General features: G+C 41.3%; 1 protein-coding gene across 2 annotated transcripts; it reads right to left on the bottom strand.

The window, feature by feature from the left end:
• Positions 1-401: 401 nt before the first annotated feature.
• Positions 402-22641, bottom strand: LOC120456405 (serine/threonine-protein phosphatase beta isoform). 2 transcript variants are annotated; one of them, XM_039643235.2, is made up of 6 exons: positions 22068-22641; positions 19696-20106; positions 3604-3951; positions 3195-3538; positions 2997-3131; positions 402-2928 (listed from the first exon to the last, which is right to left on the bottom strand). In XM_039643235.2, exons 1-6 carry the CDS (start codon positions 22117-22119, stop codon positions 2815-2817), a joined length of 1404 nt encoding a protein of 467 aa, XP_039499169.1. In that variant the 5' UTR covers positions 22120-22641; the 3' UTR covers positions 402-2814. The 2 variants fall into 2 exon arrangements, with proteins under 2 accessions (XP_039499169.1, XP_039499170.1); XM_039643236.2 differs by lacking the exon at positions 19696-20106 and having other exon boundaries at positions 22068-22636.
• Positions 22642-22724: the final 83 nt, after the last annotated feature.

Below are 22724 nucleotides of genomic sequence, written 5' to 3'. Positions count from 1 at the left end.
CTGGCAATCAGCATGTAGCTGTCCACAAGTCTTAACGCCCCTTTGGCCCCTTTGGCCCCTTTGGCCCCTTTGGCCACCCCACCCACCACCCACTCAGCTAGCCAGACTTAACTGTTTTTTAGCCCTGTTGATTAACATGGCATGTATGTTAAAGCCACAGAAAGCTTTTCGGAGTTGATGGTTTAGAAAAGCTATGGTAATGGAGCCTGGTAATAAAACCTGGCAGCTTTCAAAAGCTCTGGTTGAAACAATAGTTACGCAATTAACAAGTTCTGAGCTTAAAACCGAGCTTAAAAAGCCTTTTTTGTCGGTCCTTAAAAGCTATCACATGAGTAGAAATCCAATATGATTAAAAGAATAATAATTCCACCCTTACATAAAAGACACACTGCATCGTTGGATTAAGTTTTAATTAATTTTTATTTGATTTTTAATAATAAATATATTTATCTGTTATACGTTTTGTGTTTTCGTATTGCTTTTCCTCTCTCTCTACACATTTTCGCATCCTGTTCTCACTGTAGTACTTTGTATATTTCGTTACTGTTATTTATTTAATTGTTCATATATATATATTTACATATATATAAATTCTCGTATGTTTGCATGTGTGTGTATTATTTATGAAAACTAGTATGCGAATGCAGGACACACACGCACACACACACACATATGTATACCCCACACACACGAAACGGATGTTGATAATTGGGAAATGTGTTTTTGCTAATAATCCGGAATAACAACAAATAGTAGTGTTAAGACAACAGCTGAAAGCTAAAATGCTAAAATGCTAGATCGCTCCACAGTTTCAGTTTCAAATTCAGTTTTTCTAACATTTTCAATCATTTCTTTATCGGTTTACTTGTAATGCAATTAATTGACTTGTTTGCCGCCAGCATTCTTTTTTTTTCGATGCGTATAGATTTAAAACCACAACATACTCTCGACAAAAACAAAAGGGAATCACTTCATTTTAGTAGGGAACATCAACAAGTTATTCCTTTTCCTGTAAAGCTTCTAATTTCGTTTAAGTTTGGAAAGTGTTTTGCCAGATAGCTCAAATCAGTTGAAACCTACTACAAAATACATTTCTGGAAATAATAACAATTTTTAAATGAATTTTAATTCTCTTTCAAATGAAATGGGATTATAATACTCTATTAATTGTTACAAAATAAACGCAGTACTCTTTTTTCTTCATAATTAGCTTTCGTTAGCTGTATATGTATATGTGTATATGATCTGTATATATAAACCATTTGTTAGTTTACATGCTCGTTATCGTTTGTGGATGTTTCTTTTGGGAGGCAAAAAAGGCACTATAATCTAATAAGTTACGACGATTAAAAAATTAGTTTTTCTTTCGTTCCTTCTGTATATACTTATATATATTTTCATATATATTCTCATTCGCTTGCTCGCCAATTCTACATTCCTAACGAATTCCGTTTTTCTTATTTATAAACTAAATATGCACAAAAATTGGTGTTTCAAGAACTCGAAGTAATGCTTTTAAAATTCGTTAATTTTATATTCTTTTATTTATTATTCATTTTCTTTCTTGGTTTTTTTTTTGTGTGTGAGGCAAGTTTAGTTAGGTTGGAGTTTTTCTAGGTAAAGTTTAGGCAATGAAAAACAAGCCCCAATCGTTAAATGCCCATTAACACGTTAACAGTATTTTGCCACTTAAACCGAATGTAATGACAAAAAATAGTTGTTAGGGATTAATTGGTTTGCGTTTTATAAATACAATGTAAGCAATAAATTAATTAAACAATGACAAAAAGAACATATATTTATATTTATAGATAAATAATAAATAAAATACACACACAGAGTTGAACTGTTTGAAGCTTACAATATAGGTTTCCGTTACGTTTCGTTTCGTTTCCGTTCCGTTCCGTTATTATTATAAATTTCTTTCTTATTTTTTGATTTTTTAGATTTTTCTTAATATTTTGTTAGACAAATTTGTAATGCGCACTTAGTCGATAGGAAGAGAACCAAAAATCGAACAATTTGCAGCGAATTTTGTAAGCTCGGCGCACGGCCCAAAGGAAAACTAAAGTGATAGCTAGTCCATGTGGTTTGGTTCCACTGTGCGAACCCCAAAGGAGACGCACAATGGCCAGATACTTTGCTTTCCGTTTTCGTTTTTGTTTTCTTGTTGTTTAGGTTTGTTTTCGTTTCTCTCTTGTAGTTATGAATATATAAGTATATAGTATATAGTTTACATTAATAAGCCTATATATAAATTCATTGCTTAACATCGCTGTACCTTTAATGTATTTATTTATCTGCATGTTTTGGGAGTTTTGGATTTGGGAGCTGCTGTTACGGGGACGTTGTCACAATTTCCATTCAACAGATAATCTTCAAATGCAGGAATCAACTTAACTATGGGCCTCTGAGTGTTTCACTGATGTTTTTTGTTTCTGCTACTGCTGCTGCTGCTGCTGTTGCTGTTGCTGCTCCTGATGTTGCTGCTGCAACTAGCAGGTACACGGATAAGGTAATCAAGTTGGATACAGATGCCACATCCAGTAACACATCTAATATGTTTACAGATAATGACGGATTCACATAGATGTTGATATTTATGCACTTCGATTTTTTTTGTTTTGTTTTGTTTTGTTTTTGCTTAAATAGCTCACACATTTAATTTATCATTTGCCCATTCTCTACTATCGCCTATCGCTCTCCTTTGCTATCGTTTCTTTATATTTATATGTATATATATGTGTGTATCTATGTAAAAGTTTATTTCTGTTGTTTGTTGAACCTTTAAGGAAATGGAAGCGGATGGATATATTATTTCTTCTTGTTGGTCGCAAGCATTGGGGCGCTGCGCTGCGGTGTTGTAGGTCGCGACGAGTTCATTCCGCTGTACAGATACTTGGCCTTCTTCTCCGATGGTTTCAGGATCTGCAAAACGAATAAGAGAAGAAGCTGTAGTCCATATCATCATGGTCAGTATGCATTGAATAACTCACCTGGAATGAGCACATCAGCGTGTCGTCCACGGTCATCATTCCGCCGGCGTTGTCGAACTCTCCACAGTAGTTGGGCGCCGAGAACAACGTGACCAGTTGCCGACGCGCAAAGAACTCGTAGCCATCCTCCACCACCTGAAGAACGAACAGCACGTTAGAATTATCCAATCAAATTACGAGTTTTATCTAGGCACCCACCTGATGTGCACGGCAGATCAAGTCCAGCTCGTGCCGGTTCAAGAACTTGGAGACCACATCCACGCCGAATGTGAAGCTCACACCGCGATCGTTCTCGCCCCAACCCTGAACATCCTTATCGGGATCGCTCCACAGCAGATCGCACAGTAACCCGGTATCCGGCACATCTGTGGGCCGCATCAGGCGTCGGATCTGCTCCATGCCTTGAAGATCGGGACTGAGGCCGCCGTGGCAGCAGAAGATCTTTTCGTCAATGATGGCGGCTACCGGCAGACAGTTGAAGCAATCTGTGAAGGTCTTCCACAGTTTGACGTTGTATCGGCGCTTGCACTCATCGTAAAAGCCTGCCGACAAAAAAGGCATAAAGATAACAGATGTATTCGATAAACAAATGTGAATTTAGACTTACCGTAAATCCTATTAATACTGGCGCACTCGTGGTTGCCGCGCAACAAGAAGAAGTTCTCCGGATATTTGATCTTGTAGGCCAGCAGCAGGCAGATGGTCTCCAGGGACTGCTTGCCCCGATCGACGTAGTCGCCGAGGAACAAGTAGTTGGCAGCCGGCGGGAAACCGCCGTACTCGAAGAGGCGCAACAGGTCTGTGTACTGGCCGTGGATGTCGCCGCAGATGATCAGCGGTGCCTCCAGTTCCAGCAGGATGGGCTGTTGCAAGAAGATCTCGCGCGACTTGAGGCAGAGGCCACGCACCTCCGCCTCCGTCATCTGGACCTGCTTGCCCGTTCGGCAGCTGCGCACTGCAAGTAAACCGGTTGTTAATGGACTCCACATACAGATGGCTTCATGGATAGTTAGATAGATAGATAGATATGGCAAATACACATTGTAAACTAGAGCTTAGCCAACGTTTGACGCTTTAGCAACGGTAGCGGACCAAACGACAGACGAGCACAGTAACTATCGACGCAGACACGAGGAGACGAATCCATTGATGGGTGTGGGGATTTGGGGGTTTGGGGTTTTGAGGATTTCGGCGGGAAAACAATGCCACAAGAAATGGTTGCATACTTTGTGGCGCTAGCGAAACTGCGTGCAGGCTATGGTGAGGGTACAGTTGAGCTCAAAACATCAGTACAGGTGTATAACTATGTTTGGAGATGTTCTTGGCAATATGTATGAAATATACACAACTAAGCGGTATTTCCACAGTTCGAAAGCATAAGAGCACATACAAACTAGCAATAAAATTCCATATATAAGTTGCAAATACTGGATATGCGCATGAACATATACTTGGAAACAAATTCCAATTCGGTTTTGAAATACTTGGATTGTGGCCTCAACTGTAGGTGTTTTTTGTGTGGGCGTCAATAGAATGGCGCTAGGCAGCAGTGTGTGGTTGGACTTCCTGGTCTTGGGGATAATTGCAGGTTGTCGCTTGGAACCTTGGCCAACAAGTGGGCGTATACACGTAGCCCAGCAGTACCAACCACACCACACACCACACCACATACCATCCCAATGCCACCTTCCTGCAATTAATTTTGCGCTAAAAACGCTCCAGAGCCGGGTGAAACGATGATAGTGCTATCCTTTATCCAGGGAATACAAGTAGGTCGTCCTCCGTCAGTGTCAGTGTGTCAGTGTGTCAGTGTGTCAGTGTGTCAGTGTGTGCGCGTGCACAAAAAATTTAATTAAATTTGGATAGAGCAAAATGCTGTCCCAGCGCTTGGCTCCAAAAAAGCAGACAAGCCCCAATCCCTTCGTCCTTGCCCCGGAAGTTGAGTTGTGAGCCAACTCTGGATTTTGGATTTTGGATTTTGGGGTCGAGCTCCATTTTGGCCCAAGGAACGAGTGTGTGGGAGTTGTGTGGGTAGCCAGCAGAGTTGGCTAACACAAAGCCAATTCCCGGAACGTCGGCAGCATTGCACTTTGGCGCAGCTGTGATTCCAGTAATGGTTAATTAAAGCTATCGCACATCGATGTAGGGAAACCCCAAAGGGGAATTGCATTTATTGCGTATTTCGTATTGAGAGCACTTGAAAAAATATGCCACTTTATTGAAGGGTTTAAATCCAAAAGAGGCGATTACAGTTACTTTATTCAATCGAATTAATGATTTACTAGTTAATAGCTTTTGGAGAGATATTTACTAATGAGCTGAATGCAATTGGTTGGTTGTAACAGCACTCACAGAATTATGTGAAATAATTAACTCAACAATCCATGCAGAGCTCAATGTAAATGAAATGGCTTCTGAGAAATTTGAATTGCTTTGCATTTTCAGGGGAAAATCAAAGTTAAACGATTTTCCACCAATACAAAAAAAAAACAGTCAGTTAATCAAATGAAACCCGGGCAAAAGTTCTTTGGCGAACTTTTCGCGCTCTCTTACACCAGCATGTGTTTAGCATCGGCATTATCATTAGCATATATGTATACCATACTATATATGTATGTACTTAGTACGTGCAGCTGGCGGACGTGGGATTAGGGATGTGGGATGTGGACCTGACCTGACCTGAAGGCGGAGAAGATAAATACACTGAATTATGCAAGCCAAGGGTTCATGCACTCGGAGAAGTGGAATGCGTTTAACTTATGCAAAGGGTTCCTGGTTTCTGGTTCCTGGTTCCTGGTTCTCACTTCCTGAATTCGCATTATGAAATGGGTCTACCCCGTCTGCGGTTTCAAACTTATCAAAGAATTACTTCCGCCTGTGCATAAATTTGCTGCGAGCATCTGCTCGACTTTTTGCCGAGATTATTAAGTTTGATGGCGAAAAATATGACGTTTATCGAAAGACTTGATGGAAAGTTAAGTTAAAGTTTAAGTTTAGCAGAAGAAAATACTGCTACTACTTTCTTTAGTTTTCTAGCAGCCAAATTGTCTGCCCCACATAGATTCTACTCTGCAAAAGTATTATATATGCTGGAAAATAATATAGAATCAAAGAATATCCACACTTGCTGCACTTCAGCATTCATCAATGTTTTCTGCAGCATTTTCTAGCCACACGGGATTTGGTGACCCAGCAAATGATCATCACAGCTGTCATTCGCTTCATATCTGCACAACTTTAAGCTCAACACTTTGACACACATGTGGTACAATGCTGCTGGGAGATGGTTCAGATATATAGATGGTTGGATGGATGGGGACCGAAGTGATAGGGAAGCTCTTTATTTTTCATTTTTATGCAAATTTCCGCAATGTTCCACTCCACAGAAAACTGCTGCCCACTTCCCCGCATTCTGTCAGGCATTTGTCAGCATAAAGAAGACATCACCAAAAGCGGGGGGTGTGGCATCCTGGGTGGTTTCTTTTTTTTTTGGGGCGGTGGGTTGTGGGTGGTGGGTGGTGTGTGGTGGGTGGTGGGTGGTGTGTGGTGGGTGGTGTTGGGTTGGTGTTTCTGTTTTTATACGACGCGGGGGCGATGTAACATTATGCGTAAGCAAAAAAGACGCGCATGTTTGTTTATCATGCATTTTACATGAGGACGCAGAGCCATCATCATCATACAGCGCAGACATCTGGGCAACGCTACGTGCCGAATCCACTCCGCATGGGAGCTTCCTGTCTGTCTGCCGTCACATCTAACTGGTTCATCATGATTAACAAGTCTTAGCCGCTTCCCCATGCCCCGGAGTCAACAGCCAGCTGGATAAGCAACCCTTCCATCCTTTCATTATCTACATCCCATCTACAAATCTCCACATCTACACATCTTCATCTTCATCCTCCTGCTGCTCCTCGCCGCCGCGGACAAATTAAAAATGCAAGAAAACATATGGGTTCGAGTGGGGTTGGGATCGAATATGTTGGGTTGTGGGTCGGTTGATGGGGGTTGTGGTTTTCCAACCAAGAATGCACCCTTTTATATAAATATATTCCATTAAAAGAATTTATCCCTATTCTGAGCAGTATTAATATTAATAAATTAGTTTCCGTTTTAAACAATTTATGATATTGCAGCCCCCTTGCGAACTACCTGGCTCTAATTCACTCATAATCAAAGGGCATTCCCATCAGCTGAGAGCGAGTTACATGGCAAAACGGAATCCATCACGAGATTCACCATTTCGAGCTACGTGGCATGGCTCGGGAGACAGTTGATGGAGTCAAAGGAGCGTCTGCGTCAGACGTTTTATGACCCGATTAACTCCCAGGAGGATGATGAGCTGGTTGGTTGGCAGCCGGATGGTGGATGGATGATGGCTCTGGCCAAAGTGGAGCAGCAGCTGCCAGAAGTTAAACTTTGAAAGAACGGAAGCTGTGGAGCAGGGCAGGAAGGGCGGAATGAAAATGTTTAGCCATTTAGATAGCAAAAACTACCGAGTGCCGAGTGAGATGAAAGTTTGTGGACATAGCTGGCGAATAAACACGACCAACGCGACCAACGACAACGAGAGCAAAAAGGGCATGGCGAAAAGATAAGGCGCTCGGAAAAGTTTACTAAAATCAAATTAAGTGCAGCGAATTATTTTTTATTATTTTTCCCAAAATAATAGCAAGGCTGTAGGGCGAAAGGTCCAAAGTTTAATAGAACGACTTAGGGTGACAAGTTGCACAGTTTATGCCACAAAAACTTTACCGAAACACAAGTTCGCAGTTAATGTGGTTAATTTTGGATAAGAGTTAAAGCTGTTATAAACCGATTATAAGTTGACCCAAACCATTAGTCGTCGTTTCGCAACGAAAAATTGAATTTCCATCATGGTCGAATGGTCGAATGATCGAATGATCGAATGATCGAATGGTCGAAGGGATGCCACACCGCAAATTGAACAGCAATCAAATCCCGTCACCACCCACTTTCATCTCAACCCGGCAGGTTGCAAACCGCAAACGAATCCTTCCCCAAACTGCGTATACATCTCACATATCTGACTGCATCGCATATTTGCAGAGGTGGTAAGCTGGCAATTTAATTAATTGTGTGCTCGATTCCCCCTCTAAAAGTATCTTTGGATTAAGGGTATACATTTCGAACGCAAAGCATCCAAACCTTAATCTTCAAAGAAGGATATCATTCAATCATCGTATTGCATTATCAAATCAAGTAAAGAAAGTTCGATTATAGTTTTAGTTAGTTTAAAAAGTTTATGAATTAAAGGAATGAATGAATAGATATCTTAATTTAGCACTATTTTCCCGCAGTGTAAACTATCCATGTGTTTGGATCTAATGTGGGCGAGGTTCAATGTCGAAATCTCGTTCTTTTGACGCTCTCTACTTCGTAATTGGACCGCCCAACGACCTTTGGCTTTACTGCCTGGCAAGCAGAATATTTCCATGCCCAAATGATTGTTGCCCATTAGGGGTGCCACGCCCACGCGCACACCCACGCCCACGCCCATTACCACCACCACTAGTACACATCATGGCCCAGGTCGTCCTGCGTCCTTTGCGTGCTCAAGTTGAAATCCGAGCAAATGAAGCAAAGATAACAACGCCGACACAACCGCAACAAAACATCGAATAATGAACGCCTTTGGCCCCAACTTGATTAAGGACGAGTGCAAGAAAATTTCGTTTGAAATTTTTCAGCCACAAAAAAAAAATAGGAAAAAAAAAACAAAAAACAATTCACTTGCAAATCGGTAATTGTTTCCGTTTTGCATTGACCCATTTTGTTGGTCAGCAAGCAAATCGCCTTCAAGTGCTCGAGAAATGGAAATTTTAGTTAAACGAGATTTACTTTCCATTAAAGTGAACTCACTTTGGATTTATACTCAAATCGGAAGGAACAAAGCCGATAATAATCTTTATTTAAGCGGGAGAAACAATTTCATATCAAGTAGCATCGCCAAAACGGAAAACTCCTTCGTGGTTTGAAGTGATTACAAAAAAAAAAAAAGGGAAAAAGGAGAAAGAGAAAAACCCCAAATTGGCGCAATAAAAATTCGTAAATACTTCCGTTTAACATTGACCCACTTGAAGTGGAGGATTAGCAGATAGGGTTGAATGTCAGGGGGAAGTAGTTAGTGTTAGGCCCAAACTAATTGGTATATACACAAATGTTCCTCATTGGGTAACCACCTGACCCCCAGTTTAAGACCCCACCCCCTCCCCCCCTCCACCGCGAACCGACTAAACCCTACCCCAAGTCCCCATTTAAGCACATTAGCGATGATTATAACGGCGTTTACATCACACAGCAGCAACATTTTTGAGGGTTGCTGACGACAAATGGTGCAAAGTTTAGTAGGGGCGCACATGGCGTATGCGTAATCCGTTTGGATAAATATTCAGCGAACAGCGACCAGCGTACCGAACAAGGCGTTCTTTGTCCATTATTTAAATCACACCAAAATCCTGCAAATTGTTAAATGAAATTGTGCAGAAAACTGTTCGAAAACGAATCGAAATAGAAATCGAAATCCAAACAAAGTGCAAATTGCGGTGGAAAGGATGTTAGCGAAATTAAAGCAAACACACAAAATCATTTTATATTTGTGCAGCACAAATTAGTTTAAGCACTCAAAAAAGCAGCAAAGTGCTGAAATTTTCAGTTTGTTTCCAATAAGGAATACACTTGTATACAAAAGTCGCTTGATGTTTACAAATCCTCAATAAAATCGACTTTAAAGCGATTTCCACACGCTATGAATAATAAAAATTCATTAAACATAAAAACTCACGAGTGTATGCAAAGTTTTCAAATGGATTACAGAATCTGAATCAGGTGCACAGTAAACAACTATTTAATTTTTAAATTCAAGACATTTACACAAAATGTGTGGAAATCACGCGCAACCCTTTCATCGATTACAATTTCATTACGCCTATTAATAGATCAACTCGCACTAGGAATTTTCATTCGACAGCAAACGCAATAATAATCATAAATTGTTAAACGAATTCCATTTCCTGGAAATCGCTTGCATATTTCGTAATTGCTGGCAATCTGGGAAAACACTCTTCAATCGAAAAAGGAAAAGAAAAGTAAAAGCGCACGAGATGCGAGATGCTGCTACTCTCCTTCTCGAGTTCTGCCCTTTGACCTCAGACCCCTGTGTTATTTTTCTGTTTTTCGCTTTCCAACTCATTTCGTAGAACAAATCGAATCAAATCAAATTTGTGCAGCTTTTGCTATGCCATTCACTGTGGCCATTGAAGCGATCTATTGTAGATGTTTGTGCGTTGCCTTGGCGAATCCGAAATCCGAAATGCACATGGAAAATGGAAAATGTACGGGCATGTATAGTACAGTAGTACAGTCGCGTGTGCTTTCTACTTCAGTGCGTACCACGTTGCGTATGCGCGCTATTTATAAAAATCAATTCCTCTGCCTTGGCAGCCAAACCAAACTAAAGAACCAAAAGAACGAAAAAAACAAAATGAAGCAAAGAAGCAAAGAAGCGCCCAAGAAACGACCCGAATGGCAAACAAACAGAAGGCAAACAACGTTGCAAAACAAATAAATAAATAAATAACACTGTTTAAAGCACTGTCTAGCATTAAGAACGCCAAAAGAAATCAGAGCAGCCTAAGGCCGATTCATATAGGAAGTTGCCTTGGCAAACTTTTCTTTGTTTGGCTTGTGGATTCACTCTTAATTTCTTAATTTCCATATACAACATCTGCTGTCATCGCATTTTGGCCATGTGCAAAGCAATTAGGTGGCAACAGCTTATTTCTACTTGTTTTCAATACTTTATTGAGCATATTTAACATGATTTAAACTGTTGTGTTAGCCCTTATATATTTGAAATATTTTAGGCAGTAAATAAATAATATGCCTAATATTGTTTAAAATTTCCACACGGCAATTTCGATTAATTATCTTAAACAGACAACATTTCCCCCTCGCAGCATCCATTTTCTTTCTTATCGGGCTCGTTTTCCCTTTTTGCTTGCCCTCGAGTTTCCCAGCCGCTCGAGTTGGACCTCCTTAAGAAACAAACAATGACAATGTGAAAAAGCTAAAGAAAAAGGGAGAAGGAAAAGTTTCCAACGCGTGCAACAATGCCACCGATGGATGATGAGCAAGGGAAGGCAGAAAGAATCTTATAAAATAAACATTTATTTTTAGCATATTGCTGCTTTTGCTTTTGCTTTTGCTTCTGCCTGTGCTGCCGTTGCTTTAGTTTAATTTTTTTCGACTGGCTGGCTGGCTGGCCTGTGCTGGCCTGCCAAATTGGAAAATGGAAAACTGAAAAACGCAAAAGGCAGGGCGGGAAAATGAGGGGGCCAGCATGGCGCTCGGCCAGCCACTGCAAATGCCATATACATATACATTGGCCGAGCAAAAGGCAGAATTCAGAAGGCAGAAGGCACTCCTTTGCCTCTTTCGCATGTTAGTTGTGTGGGCCCCCATCCTCCGCGGTGGCATCGATTTTGTAAGAAGCTCCCTCGAATACACGAATAACTAACTAACCAGCCCAACAGCCAAACAGCCCACCGAAGTTCCAACAACTGCACTCATTTGGCTTGGCCTGGCTTGGTTTGGCTTTGACTGGTCGGCGTCGTCATCGCCTTTGGCTATTTATCGAGCGACATAACTGCAAAGCCAGGCAAGCTCAGGGATGCCAGCGAAAGCAAGAGCAGCCCTTTCACTGATCGACGACTGGAATCACCTTGAAGTTAAGGGCTAACAATAAGATAACTACCTTAACAACCTGGAAAACCAAAAAATTATATCTAGAATTTAGTAAGCAATTTTATTTGGTTGTTTAAAATGTGTGCTTTTATAAATCTCTTTAATGTTGCCTTAAAGCAAACGGCACATTTCTTGGTATTCTGCTGAATTTTAAACCAAGAATTTCCCTTGAATATCACTGCTTAAACCAACACATTTGATGCCCCTTTTTATGAAGTAAACAGTGTGTAAAAATAGCACAACATTTTCAAACGGAAACTGCTCCAAATTGCAAACACTTTAACAACAATATAAATGACTTTTCATGCATATTATATAGGAAAACAACATCTCAATGGATTCGATGCGGATGAAGGGGTTTTTCGGAGAACGGAGCATGCAGAGGCATTTACGTCGACGTATTGTTTTCTATATCTACGAGTGCAAATTCCATTTTATTTACTTGAAGCTTTTGCTTAATTAGCGCCTCGTTATGATTGTGTCGTAAGGCGGAAGCTTTTCCCCCAGTTGTTGCCACCCACAAACCCCCAATACCCCTCACTCTGCGACTGATTCATTTGTCTTATGGCCTGGCATTTGTCCACCGTGTCTTTGTTTTCGTGCCCTTGCAGACCGCATTCCATACTACTGGTCACATCTGTTAAATACACACTATCTGACCCTTAAAAGTGCATATACAATCGATCGTTCGTCAGCTGTGTTGTATTCTTTAGCAAATTAATACAGTACTTTTCTAAATTTCTAAATTTGTTTATTTCCGGCCAGGGTATTCATAATTCGTTGCTTCGAATGCGCCTATCTTTCTTGTTTTCCTTTACGCGCTGTAAGCGTTTTTCCAACTTATCTTATCGCCAATAATTGGAAGAAACACATGCGTATATCTCCGGCGACCTTAAAAATAGCCATTCCATTTTGACAACACCAGCAGCAACAAAAGGAGGAACAATATAAGAACAACAACAACAACAGCAGCGACAACAAGTCAGCGAGAAAGAACAAAGACAGCGTAGAGCATACATGGCGTATGAGTAATGAGCGTTCTCTACATATTTGCTGGCCGTGGTTGAAGTTTTCTTGGTTTCCCTTGATTCAATTCATTTCATTTCGATTCCATTACATTCAGACGACTCCCAGGGTCGTCGATTAACCCAATTTGCGGCTATTTTATATTTTTATTATGTGCCACACTTCCGCGAAGATCTTGTTCAATGTTTTCATTTACGGAATGTCACATAAATTTGCTGGCTGAATGTTGGTGTTCCATTACCCTATGGTTTTCTTGTTTATGTCGCAACTTCAGTTAATCTCCCCTTTTGTACGTCTTTCATATAAACACAATTTTTTTGCGTAACAGCAGTTGCAGCGCCTAATTGTGTTTATATATTATTAAACTGCCTATGATCCCTTGGCGCCGCAGCCCCTGCGGCAATTGTTTAAACATTCGCAAATGTCTATTTGCTAATTAACAAACATAAGGAAAACATTGAGAAAAACAAGATCCGCCCTAAAAACACCGCAATTTCCTTTCGTTGCACAGCCAGTTTTGTGGGTGGCAAGTGAACCGCACTATTTATTTTCATTTAATTTGCATTTTACCTTGAAAGTTGTTTTGGTGTCAAGTTGTTTTCAATTTGTTTGTCGTTTGTATTCTCTGCTTTACAGGCATCTTCATAACTTGGCCAAAAACTTCCATACAACAAAAATAATGAGTGTTTATAAACGGAATTCTATCCATTCTTGTCACTTTCCATCAGATTTTTGAAAATCCATTTTTAAACAAACTTTTGAATTTTTCAGCAAAAATTTATGTTATTATTTAAATATTTATACTTTGTTTGCGGGTAAACTTTAGTTCCTTACATTTCCCTTTTCTCTTCTTTTCTTTTTTCATTAAATTCGAGTTTGTGGGTGTTCATTTTTCAACATCAAGCGAAAAAGTTAAGCTGGGCAGTGTTGGTGGCATTGAAGCTGTCCATCGCAGGTGTTTCGACCTTTTTCGCAAATTAATTAAATTTGTATGCGTTGCATTCGCTTAGCTGATGCGTTCAATGTTGCAATTCAGGACATTTGGAGTGTCATCAAAAGGGAGCGAATACTTTCAATTCGATGATGATTTGCTTGATTTGCTTGATATGCTTGAAGATTTATCGATTGCGATGTACATGTATTTAATGTCAGTTGGCCGAAATCATGAATATTATGGCCGGAAAGTAATCCGAGAATTCTGCTTTTAGACCATAATTTGCTTGCCTAAATGGCCTCTACTTTCCCCTTTACTTTCTTGGGCTTTAAGGGTGTGTTTGTCTAAAGGTCAAGGCACATGGCAAATTTATTTCACCCCAAAAAGAAGAGTAAAGTCGTGAAGTACCTTAAATTCTACGCGCAACCAAGTAGCCCTAGTAGAAGGTGAATCTGGATGATGGGGTAGCAGTAAGTCGAATGGCCGAAAGTTGGGAAAGTTTAGCAATTCGGGTAAAGTAGTGCAAGGATAGCTGACAGGCGGCCAGAAGTGCTGGCAAAGGAAACGTTGATTGAAACCGAAATTGGGACTGAAACTTGATGAACTACTTGGAAAACAATAAACACTCGCAGAAAAATGACGCTTGAAAACGTGATAAGTAAAGGATATTAAATGATGTTTCCCAGAAGTGATCACACAATTGGTTCGTTTTAAATTGAATTCGCTTCTGGGAAAATATGTTCTTTTTCTATCTGTTAACAAGGGTGTTAATGTATCAAATGGACTGGTGTTTTTCATTGCATAGAACAATTAGTAACAAATTGGTTGCTACTTTGCACATTTTCCTTTGAGGTATTCCTTTAAGTAAGAGGCTTAAAGCGAATTTCCCTCTGGTTTTGCTGTTTCTCATGGGTATACAAAAAGTTATACTTTGTGCAGCACCAGCAGATTGCGACATTTTGCGACACCACTGACCCCTTGACTTCCAACAGCCTGGGCCACCGTTTCATTCGAGAAAACTTTGTTGATTTATACTTTCATAGCTCTCTGGCTCATGAAAATTGCACAAGGAGCAAGGGGCCGTCGTGTAATGCCAATAGGCATTAAAAATGCATGCAATGGACAGTGCGCCAAGGAGCTGGGTGGAAAAGAGTTTTTAGAAATGTGTCAGCAATTATGGCAACTGCGTCAGCAACTCGTAGCTAATCCATTAGTCAAAAGCTGAAGAAGCCTTTCGAAAATAGTTAAAGCTTTAAAGAACTTTATGTAGTAGAGTGCGAAGACGAGATTTCTTTAAGGCTAAATATCAGAATAAAAAATCATCAAGGGAATCGAGAGATCTCGAGTTACATTTTTCCAAATCCCTTATTAAATGCCTTGTGTTTCCACGTTAAATTCCAAATTGTCGCATTCTGAATATCTGAATGGACATTCACAATTCGTGTGCCGAAATTATGCCATTGTCCGCCTGCCTATTCCAAGCTCAAGGACCTTGTGCACAACCCATTCAACCCCTTGAAGTATGCAACAACCATTTACAACTCCGCACAGCCAGCAAGATGACCGAAGTATAAAAAACAACTTACAATGCTACACAACAAGAGAATGGCCCGCAAAAATGGAAGGCAAAAATGAAGCAAGAAAAAAATAACTAAGCCAAAAGGTCAAATGTATTATTAAGCTGCTTCTCTGTGTGTAAGTTTGTGTGCATGTGTGTGTGTGTGTGTGTGTAAGTGTGTTTCTTGGGTGTGTTTCTCTGAAAGTAAACGAGAAATTGAATTTTTCCTACATTTTTACTTTTTTTTTTGGGTCAAATGGTCAGGTTGTTCTGGCAGCAGAGCCTTCCATGCCACCTGCTCTTTCTGCGGTGGTAACCTTCAAAATTTTGGCCGAGTATCATGTTAAGCCCTCAAGTATCCCTTGGCCAGGACCCCCCACACACACACACACTCGCACACATACATACGTACGTGTCATTAGATACAAACATTTTATTCTTTTGCTTGTTGGTACTTTGCGCCACTGGCAATTCGTTCTCCCATTTTTTTTTTCGCCCTCAACCAGCAGCGAGCATTTTTTGCTTTTTGCCGCTCGTTTTTATTTGCCAAGTGCACGCAATGTGACAAAACGTGGGCGGTGGGCGGTGGGTTTTCAGGTGGGGTGGGGTGGGGTGGGTTGGCTTTGTACCCTGGTGAGAATTATAGTGTCATATTATATAACGTGCTATGTGCACGTGTGCTCCTACGGCGAAATAAAAATAGAACCGCATGTAAAAGGAAGGGGAGAAAGCGCAACAACACCATAATTAAAACACTTGCAGTTGCAGTATTAACTGCAGCCAGTGGCTAACTGCTGCTTGCCTGCTTACACTGCGAGAAAAGAGGCAGTACTTTAAGCATGTTATTTCAAATTAAATTTTCGCTTAGGCTCTTACAATTTAAGTAAAAAATACTTTCTTTTACTTTCGAATAAATCAGTTTATTAGCTAGTTAACCATCAAGAACAACTTGAAATCGTAATAATTCAGAGAGAAATGGGTATTTTGGCTTTGGTTTAACGGCGCTTAAGCATGCATGAAGCGCCTGTTCTGTTGTCGTTTTTCCCCGTTTTTATTTTAATTAATGAACTAACTTTTTGTGTTCGCCCCCTCACACCCTCGCACCCTCTCACCCTCATGGTCCACAACTATCTCGCTGCGCTCTCTAGTTTATACGCGCTTATGGATGCAGGCCAACATTTTTTTTTGGTTGTTGCTCTGTTTGTTGGCTTGTGAATTTCTGTTTCGTTGGTTTTGCCCCCCGGTATTTATGACACTCGACTGGACGTGCGGTTATCATAATTAAAGAAGTAGAAAAGTCTGGCATTCATCAGGGAATGAAATGGGCAAATGCTGATATAATTTTAAATTACCAACTTACAGCTCGGTTCTATTGATCCACCATTTCCTTTGTATTGCGTCTAAGGAACAAACTATGGCCAGACAGCAATTGAAGCAGCTCTCATTACCCACTACCCACTTGTATCCATTCGCCATCGCCATCGCCATCGCCGAAATCAGAGTGCTCCTCCCACAGCTCAGTGCCTCCCACAAATGTGGCAAAAGCCGATGGCGAAAGCTAATCAAAAACCACTTAAATGGAAACGGAGGCATTAGCGAAACCTCCCCACCGATCGACCAAGAAACAAGGAAAACACTAACGGCCCTTTGCTAACAGAATCACCAGACACGCAATGCCAGTTTTCCATCGTTATTTGCTTTTGGGCCACTAATGCCAGCTCTTCTTCTCTTCCCTTCTCTTTTTTTTGTTTTTTTCTGGCGGATTTGAATTCCCTTTGCCATTATTATCATTATTTTTCCACACTGATTGACTCACGTGAAGGTTGTGACATTCAAATTATATTTTCAATAACCGCGGCGTGGCATTCAAACAAACTTGAAGAGATGCCGATCGCTTTTCTAAAACAAGGATGTAACACCAAATCGACCAATCAGTTACCCATTAAAATAAATAGTACGCCTAATAGCTAACAGCTATGCACTTAAGAGTAGTGAGTTTATAAAATAAGGCTACTTTTAGTGCCATTTTAAAGCTTTGTAGTTTCTGTTGAGAACTATAAAGATTATTCCACTGATATAGAAACAAAATGTGCCACAGTTTTATTGCCAATTACAGGGCATGTAATCGCACAACGTGAAGAGCGATGACAACCCTGGCATGCGAGAACGACTTTTGGCGACATCGACGACACACGAGAAAGCCATTGGACGGTATTTCTATATATACATACATATACATACATATATAAGCGGGGTGGCGGTAGAGGTAATGGTATCTACAAACTACAATCAATTATACAAATATTATACAAACATTAGAAATGCATCAAAATAACGAAGGATATTTGTCAAGGCACGGAACGGAACCCTTGGAGAGGCCAACGTCTACGACAACGTCGTCTGTCAGTGGGACAAGGATGACTTGGCACTGACTTTTCCGTTCTGTTCTGTTCTGTTCTGTTCCGTTGGGAAAGCTCGCCGCCCCTTTTTCCTTTTCCCAAGCCTTGGCACACTCTCCATGGCAGCAGCACGTGCGAAAAAGAGGGGAAAATATGGGACATCAGGCCAATCAATAACACCGAACAACGAACACCAAACAACGAACAGCAGAACAGCAGAACAGCATGTGAACTAGAAAGGAGGTTTGCAATCACTGGGGTTTACTGGGGTTAAGGTTCCTTCAATTCGGTGGCCCGGGGTTAAGGCTCCTGGCATGATAATTGTGAAATTTTGAATGCTAACTTGTTGCTTTTAGTTTTATGGGCATTCGACTGACTGCAACTAAATGGCTTGAATTGAATTGTTTTAAAACTACTTAGGTCACATAACTACAGCTGATACTTAAGTACTTTACACAACCTGATTAGGGACTTCCCAATAGACATTTGCACTCAGGTTTATAATACATTATTTTCTAATCTTATAGATATGTGACTACCTAAATACGACGATTTGTGTTGGTTAGATAATAGATGGTCATAAGAATTGGTTGACAAACGAAACCAGAACAGAAATACTTATATAACCCCCACACTATTTGCCTTGCTCCCCGATTTTGTACGAGTATATAGTAACCATCTGCACACTCAGCGCCAATCAAATTTGATATAGTTTATGATTATTGTTTAACACCCAGAAGTGCTGCAGTTGTTTGCGATGTCGCGTGTCACATTCAACGAGATTCTTTTTTGGACAACAATTTGCACCCCTCCTTTTTTTCCGTTTTCCGACGTCATCATCATCCCAATCCCAATCCCCATCCCACTCACTGAATAGAAATGGCAACCCTTCCTGCCGCATTCTACTCGAATATTTATACATTTAATTTGTTTCGCATTACATTTGACGTTAGTGGATTTTGCGCTGTGTGAAAACAATTAGATGAGGGTGGAGGGGTGGAGGTTTGTTTGAGTGATTGCATAACACACCGATACACACACATAGATAGAGATATACACATCTGTAAAGTACTATATAGTATATATATGATATGTACCTAATCGGGGCAGGCGTTGGTCAAGCGTTGGCACTGACATTGCGATTGCAGTTCCGGAAAAGTAAACAGTAACCCCACACCAAATCATAAATATTATGAAATTCTTCTGCCCCAAAACATAATTGTTTTTACTTATAGTTAGTTCAAGTGAAGTGCAGATGGGGGTCTCCACATATTGTTGTTTGCGCTATCGATTGATACCCTAATCAAACATGTTGCAATTACTTTAGCAAATAAACAAAAACCGTTGGCAAAGTTGAACCGCTCTAAATGGTACATGGGATTAGTTCAACAAAAACCCACGAAAAATCAAAAAAACTTTTTAATAATAAGTATTCACCCCAACGATTCATTTGAACTGCCTGAGTATGAGCAATAAAACTGACTTATCAATAGGGTTTCATATTTTTGCCATGTTATGATTGAACACAAAGGCAGCAGCGGGTCACATTGTTTTGCTGAGTGTACCCAGGGATAAAGTGCTGATTGAGTGGATATGTATTAGTTTGGTATTGCATCCCTTTGTGCTTCCCAAGCTTTTAGCCGTGTGACAAGCGGGTGAGCTGCTGGCCGCTAAGTGATAAGTGTGGGTTGCGTTTGATTTGGACAGAGCTCAATGGGATTGGATTGGTTTTGGATTGGATTGGATTGGTTTGGTTTGGATTGGTTTGACTGAACGAAGGAGAACAAGCGCCAAGGGTTTATGTTTTTGTGGTGACTTGGTGGGGGAATAGACGGCAGATAGCACGCTACTTGGAGTATGAAGTCTCATGGTCGTGACCACTGCAGTGTATGGTTTTTTACTTTTGCATCGGACTTATGGACTTGTGGGGCAGAGTGATGATGATGGATGATCATCAAACATCGACAAAGTGATCAATAGGGAGGATTTTCTTAAGTGGAGGATTGAAAGTGGTAATACCAAACTCGGCGACGAAAAAATCGCGCAGTTTCAATCTGGATTTCTTGGGCTCCTCGCGCGGATGATGGACGGTGATTTGGTCGCCATCGGCCGATATCATCGTCTCGCTGGGCGGCGATATCGAGTATTGCTGGAGCAGGCGGCGCTGCTGTTCGGTGAGCTCGTCCAGCGGATCATGGCTGGATCCTGGCCCAGCACCAGCACCAGCACCAGCACCAGGAGCAGCACCAGATCCCGATCCGTATCCGGATGCGGAACCAAAGGAGGAGGCCACCGCCGCCAACGACGAGTAATTGCTGCTGGATGTGGGCGATGAGGCGGATAAGCCGGTTGCTCCGCCGGCGGCGGCCAATTGTTGAGCGATTAGCAGCTTCTGGGCGTGCTCTTCGGCCTCTTTTTGTTTTTTAAAGTCTTTCGAATGAATGCACATACATATATTTTCATATATACATACATTTTTATATATATATAGAGAGAGAGAGATTTATAAAACTATGGGGTGTGGGATGGGTTGTGAGGGCTGTAGGAAAAAACATAAAAAAAAGGCAAAAGGTGGGCGCAGTTTCCATCCTTCTCGGAAAAGCGAGAGCCAGAAAAAAAAACACGACAGCCCGGCAAAGTGCCCTAAAAATTCAATTTCAATTTGCAATTTGACAAATGAAATTTATCTGCCGCCGCCGCTTTTGCTTTTGCTGTTGCCATTTTATTTTTTCTTTTTTGCTGCCGGTGACAGAGGCTGATGACGCTTCATAGATCAAAATTAATGGTGTTTTTGTGGGGAGGGGCGTTGGGCGGTGGGCGTAGTGCCATGACCTAGCCCACTCGATGACCTTGACAAACGGTTGGGGCCTACCGCGGCCATCACGCTCAATCTGCCCCTTTTCCCATTTACTTAGCGAGCCGAGAGTGGTTTACAGTGATCACTCGATAAAGGAGCGACTAACACAGTAAGTAATTCAATGATATACATATTTTTATAGTCATCCCAAAGTAGAAACCAAACTGTGATGTTAACAAATTCGTCTCCGTTTTCTTTTAGCTGTGTTCTTCCATCGAATGACCACTGTAGTTGGGTCGTGTCATATCAGCGCAAGAAATAAGTGAAACCGAAAGATAGAATCGAAGGAAGAAAAGCGAAACTCATTGCGGAAATGGACAAAAACCGAAAATCGCAATGTTCAAATGCAATTTCCCCGTGGCGTCGGTCAGAGCTAAATCCAAATGGGCGGTGGCCCTCCTCCCGGAAAAGCGGAAAAGTCCAGTCCCAAACTGCCGCATCTTCGACATTGGCTGACACTTGCAAAACGGGGGACAAGCACTAAGCGGCTTAAGCAACCCTCGCAGATGTTGGCTTTTCACCAAAGGAAGAGGCAGTGGCAGTGGCAGTGGCAGAGGCAGAGGCATATCGCATTCGAAACCGAGAAGAGGTTGCAAAAATGTAAACTATTTAGCGCTTTTACGCTTTGCAGGAAGGTTGCATGATGACGACGATGACACAACCCCCACCGCGCTCTCTAAGCCAGCTACAGTGGATATCGGCTATGGCGATCGATACTCAGACAACATTTTGGAAATTCTCGAAAATATTCCTTCTCTAGGGAATCTATTGATAAAGATCGCTGGATATATCAATTTCAAACTACGGAATACTATTTCTCAACCGATATTTACAGGTTCTTTAGCGATGGTCGCGTGACACGAAGACGTTTTCCCACTCCAACGGCCAGTGGGGTTACACATATGTATATGCGGCGGCAAAGCTCCTTATCGAGAAACTCATGTGATTCAATTCCATTCCTTCGTCGGCAATTTCATAGCTACACATTCTGTTTGAATCACGCCCGTGTTTATCAGCTCGATGACGTCATTGCCAATATAGGCGAAACAAGAAAAAACACAGCTAATAAACTATAAATCCATTTGGAAGACGTTGGCGCAGGACAGAGATGGCGTGCTTTACAGCGCGATCACTGTTAGCGTTATGTAAACGCTAATGAGCGTAACAGTAGATGCTGTTGCTCTTCATCTTGTTGTTGTTGTTGTTGTTTTCGCTGTTTTTCAAGAGGAGCAATGAAAATCAATTAAAACTAATTGATTCAAGAGTCAAATTCAAACGGTTGCAGCGGCAGCAGTGGCAGCAGCGGTGGCGGCGGCGGCGGCAGCAGAGAAAGGGGCTCTCGCAACAACAAAAAGAAAACCTACTACCATTTAAGCGAACAATGTGCAATAATTAGAAAATGCAATCGCACACACACACACAGATAAACTGTGTTATAAATTAAAAAGGGGACAGGAGCGTGGGAGGGGCGCAAAGGGGGTGGTCGGGTTGGAAAAAGAGGATCGAAAGAGGGGAAAATTTCGCATTTACTTACTCTCCAGCAGCCGCTGTATCAAACTGTCCACATTCAGATCGAAGTCGCCCATTTTTCAGCAGCTAAATTGTTCTTCTATTGGCCGCGTTTTGTTGTTGTGGCCAGCTGTTCCAGAATTCCGATTGGAATTTTTGGCGCAACAACTACACGCACGCACACACACACACACACGCACTGCGACGCCCGTTAGCTTATATACTTGCACTGTATGCTATTGTAAACAATAAGCTTCGTGTACTTCAAATTGTTGTTATATTCTTTTCTCTTTTTCTTTTTCTTACTTGCCGCAAAAGGCAATTTCACTTTTTGCTCTCTTTTTTTTTTTTGTGAGAGATTTTGTACGGTGGGCCGCTAGTTCACTGATGTTGCACGAGGGGCAAAAACAGAAAAAAAAAAATATATAGAAGCACGGCCGCTCGACTTTCGGGATCGCAAATCGGTCAAGGAATATATAGATGTGTAGATCTCTGAAGGGGAAGAGAAGCTGAGAAATCGGCTTAACTGAGAATTTATAAACCAGCGTAAATTTTCTCCGCCAATAACAAAACTCGTCGGACAGCTAGCTGAGTATGACCGTTTGCCGGAGGGCTGAAAAAGTTTTTGGCAGTGGCAGCGCGCCTATCGATAGCTCGATAGGCCGACGAAGCTAGCCAGTGC

The sequence above is a fragment of the Drosophila santomea genome, chromosome X, assembly GCF_016746245.2.
Source record: "Drosophila santomea strain STO CAGO 1482 chromosome X, Prin_Dsan_1.1, whole genome shotgun sequence".
NCBI lineage: Eukaryota > Metazoa > Arthropoda > Insecta > Diptera > Drosophilidae > Drosophila > Drosophila santomea.
This window is presented reverse-complemented; position numbering and strand designations above follow the sequence as displayed.

Coding starts and splice junctions, on each gene's coding strand:
- LOC120456405 (XM_039643235.2), bottom strand. CDS start 22,119: ATGGGCGACTTCGATCTGAATGTGGACAGTTTGATACAGCGGCTGCTG. Junction 3,539..3,603: donor CAGTATTAATAGGATTTACG/GTAAGTCTAAAT, acceptor TTTTGTCGGCAG/GCTTTTACGATGAGTGCAAG. Junction 2,929..2,996: donor CGCTGATGTGCTCATTCCAG/GTGAGTTATTCA, acceptor TTCGTTTTGCAG/ATCCTGAAACCATCGGAGAA.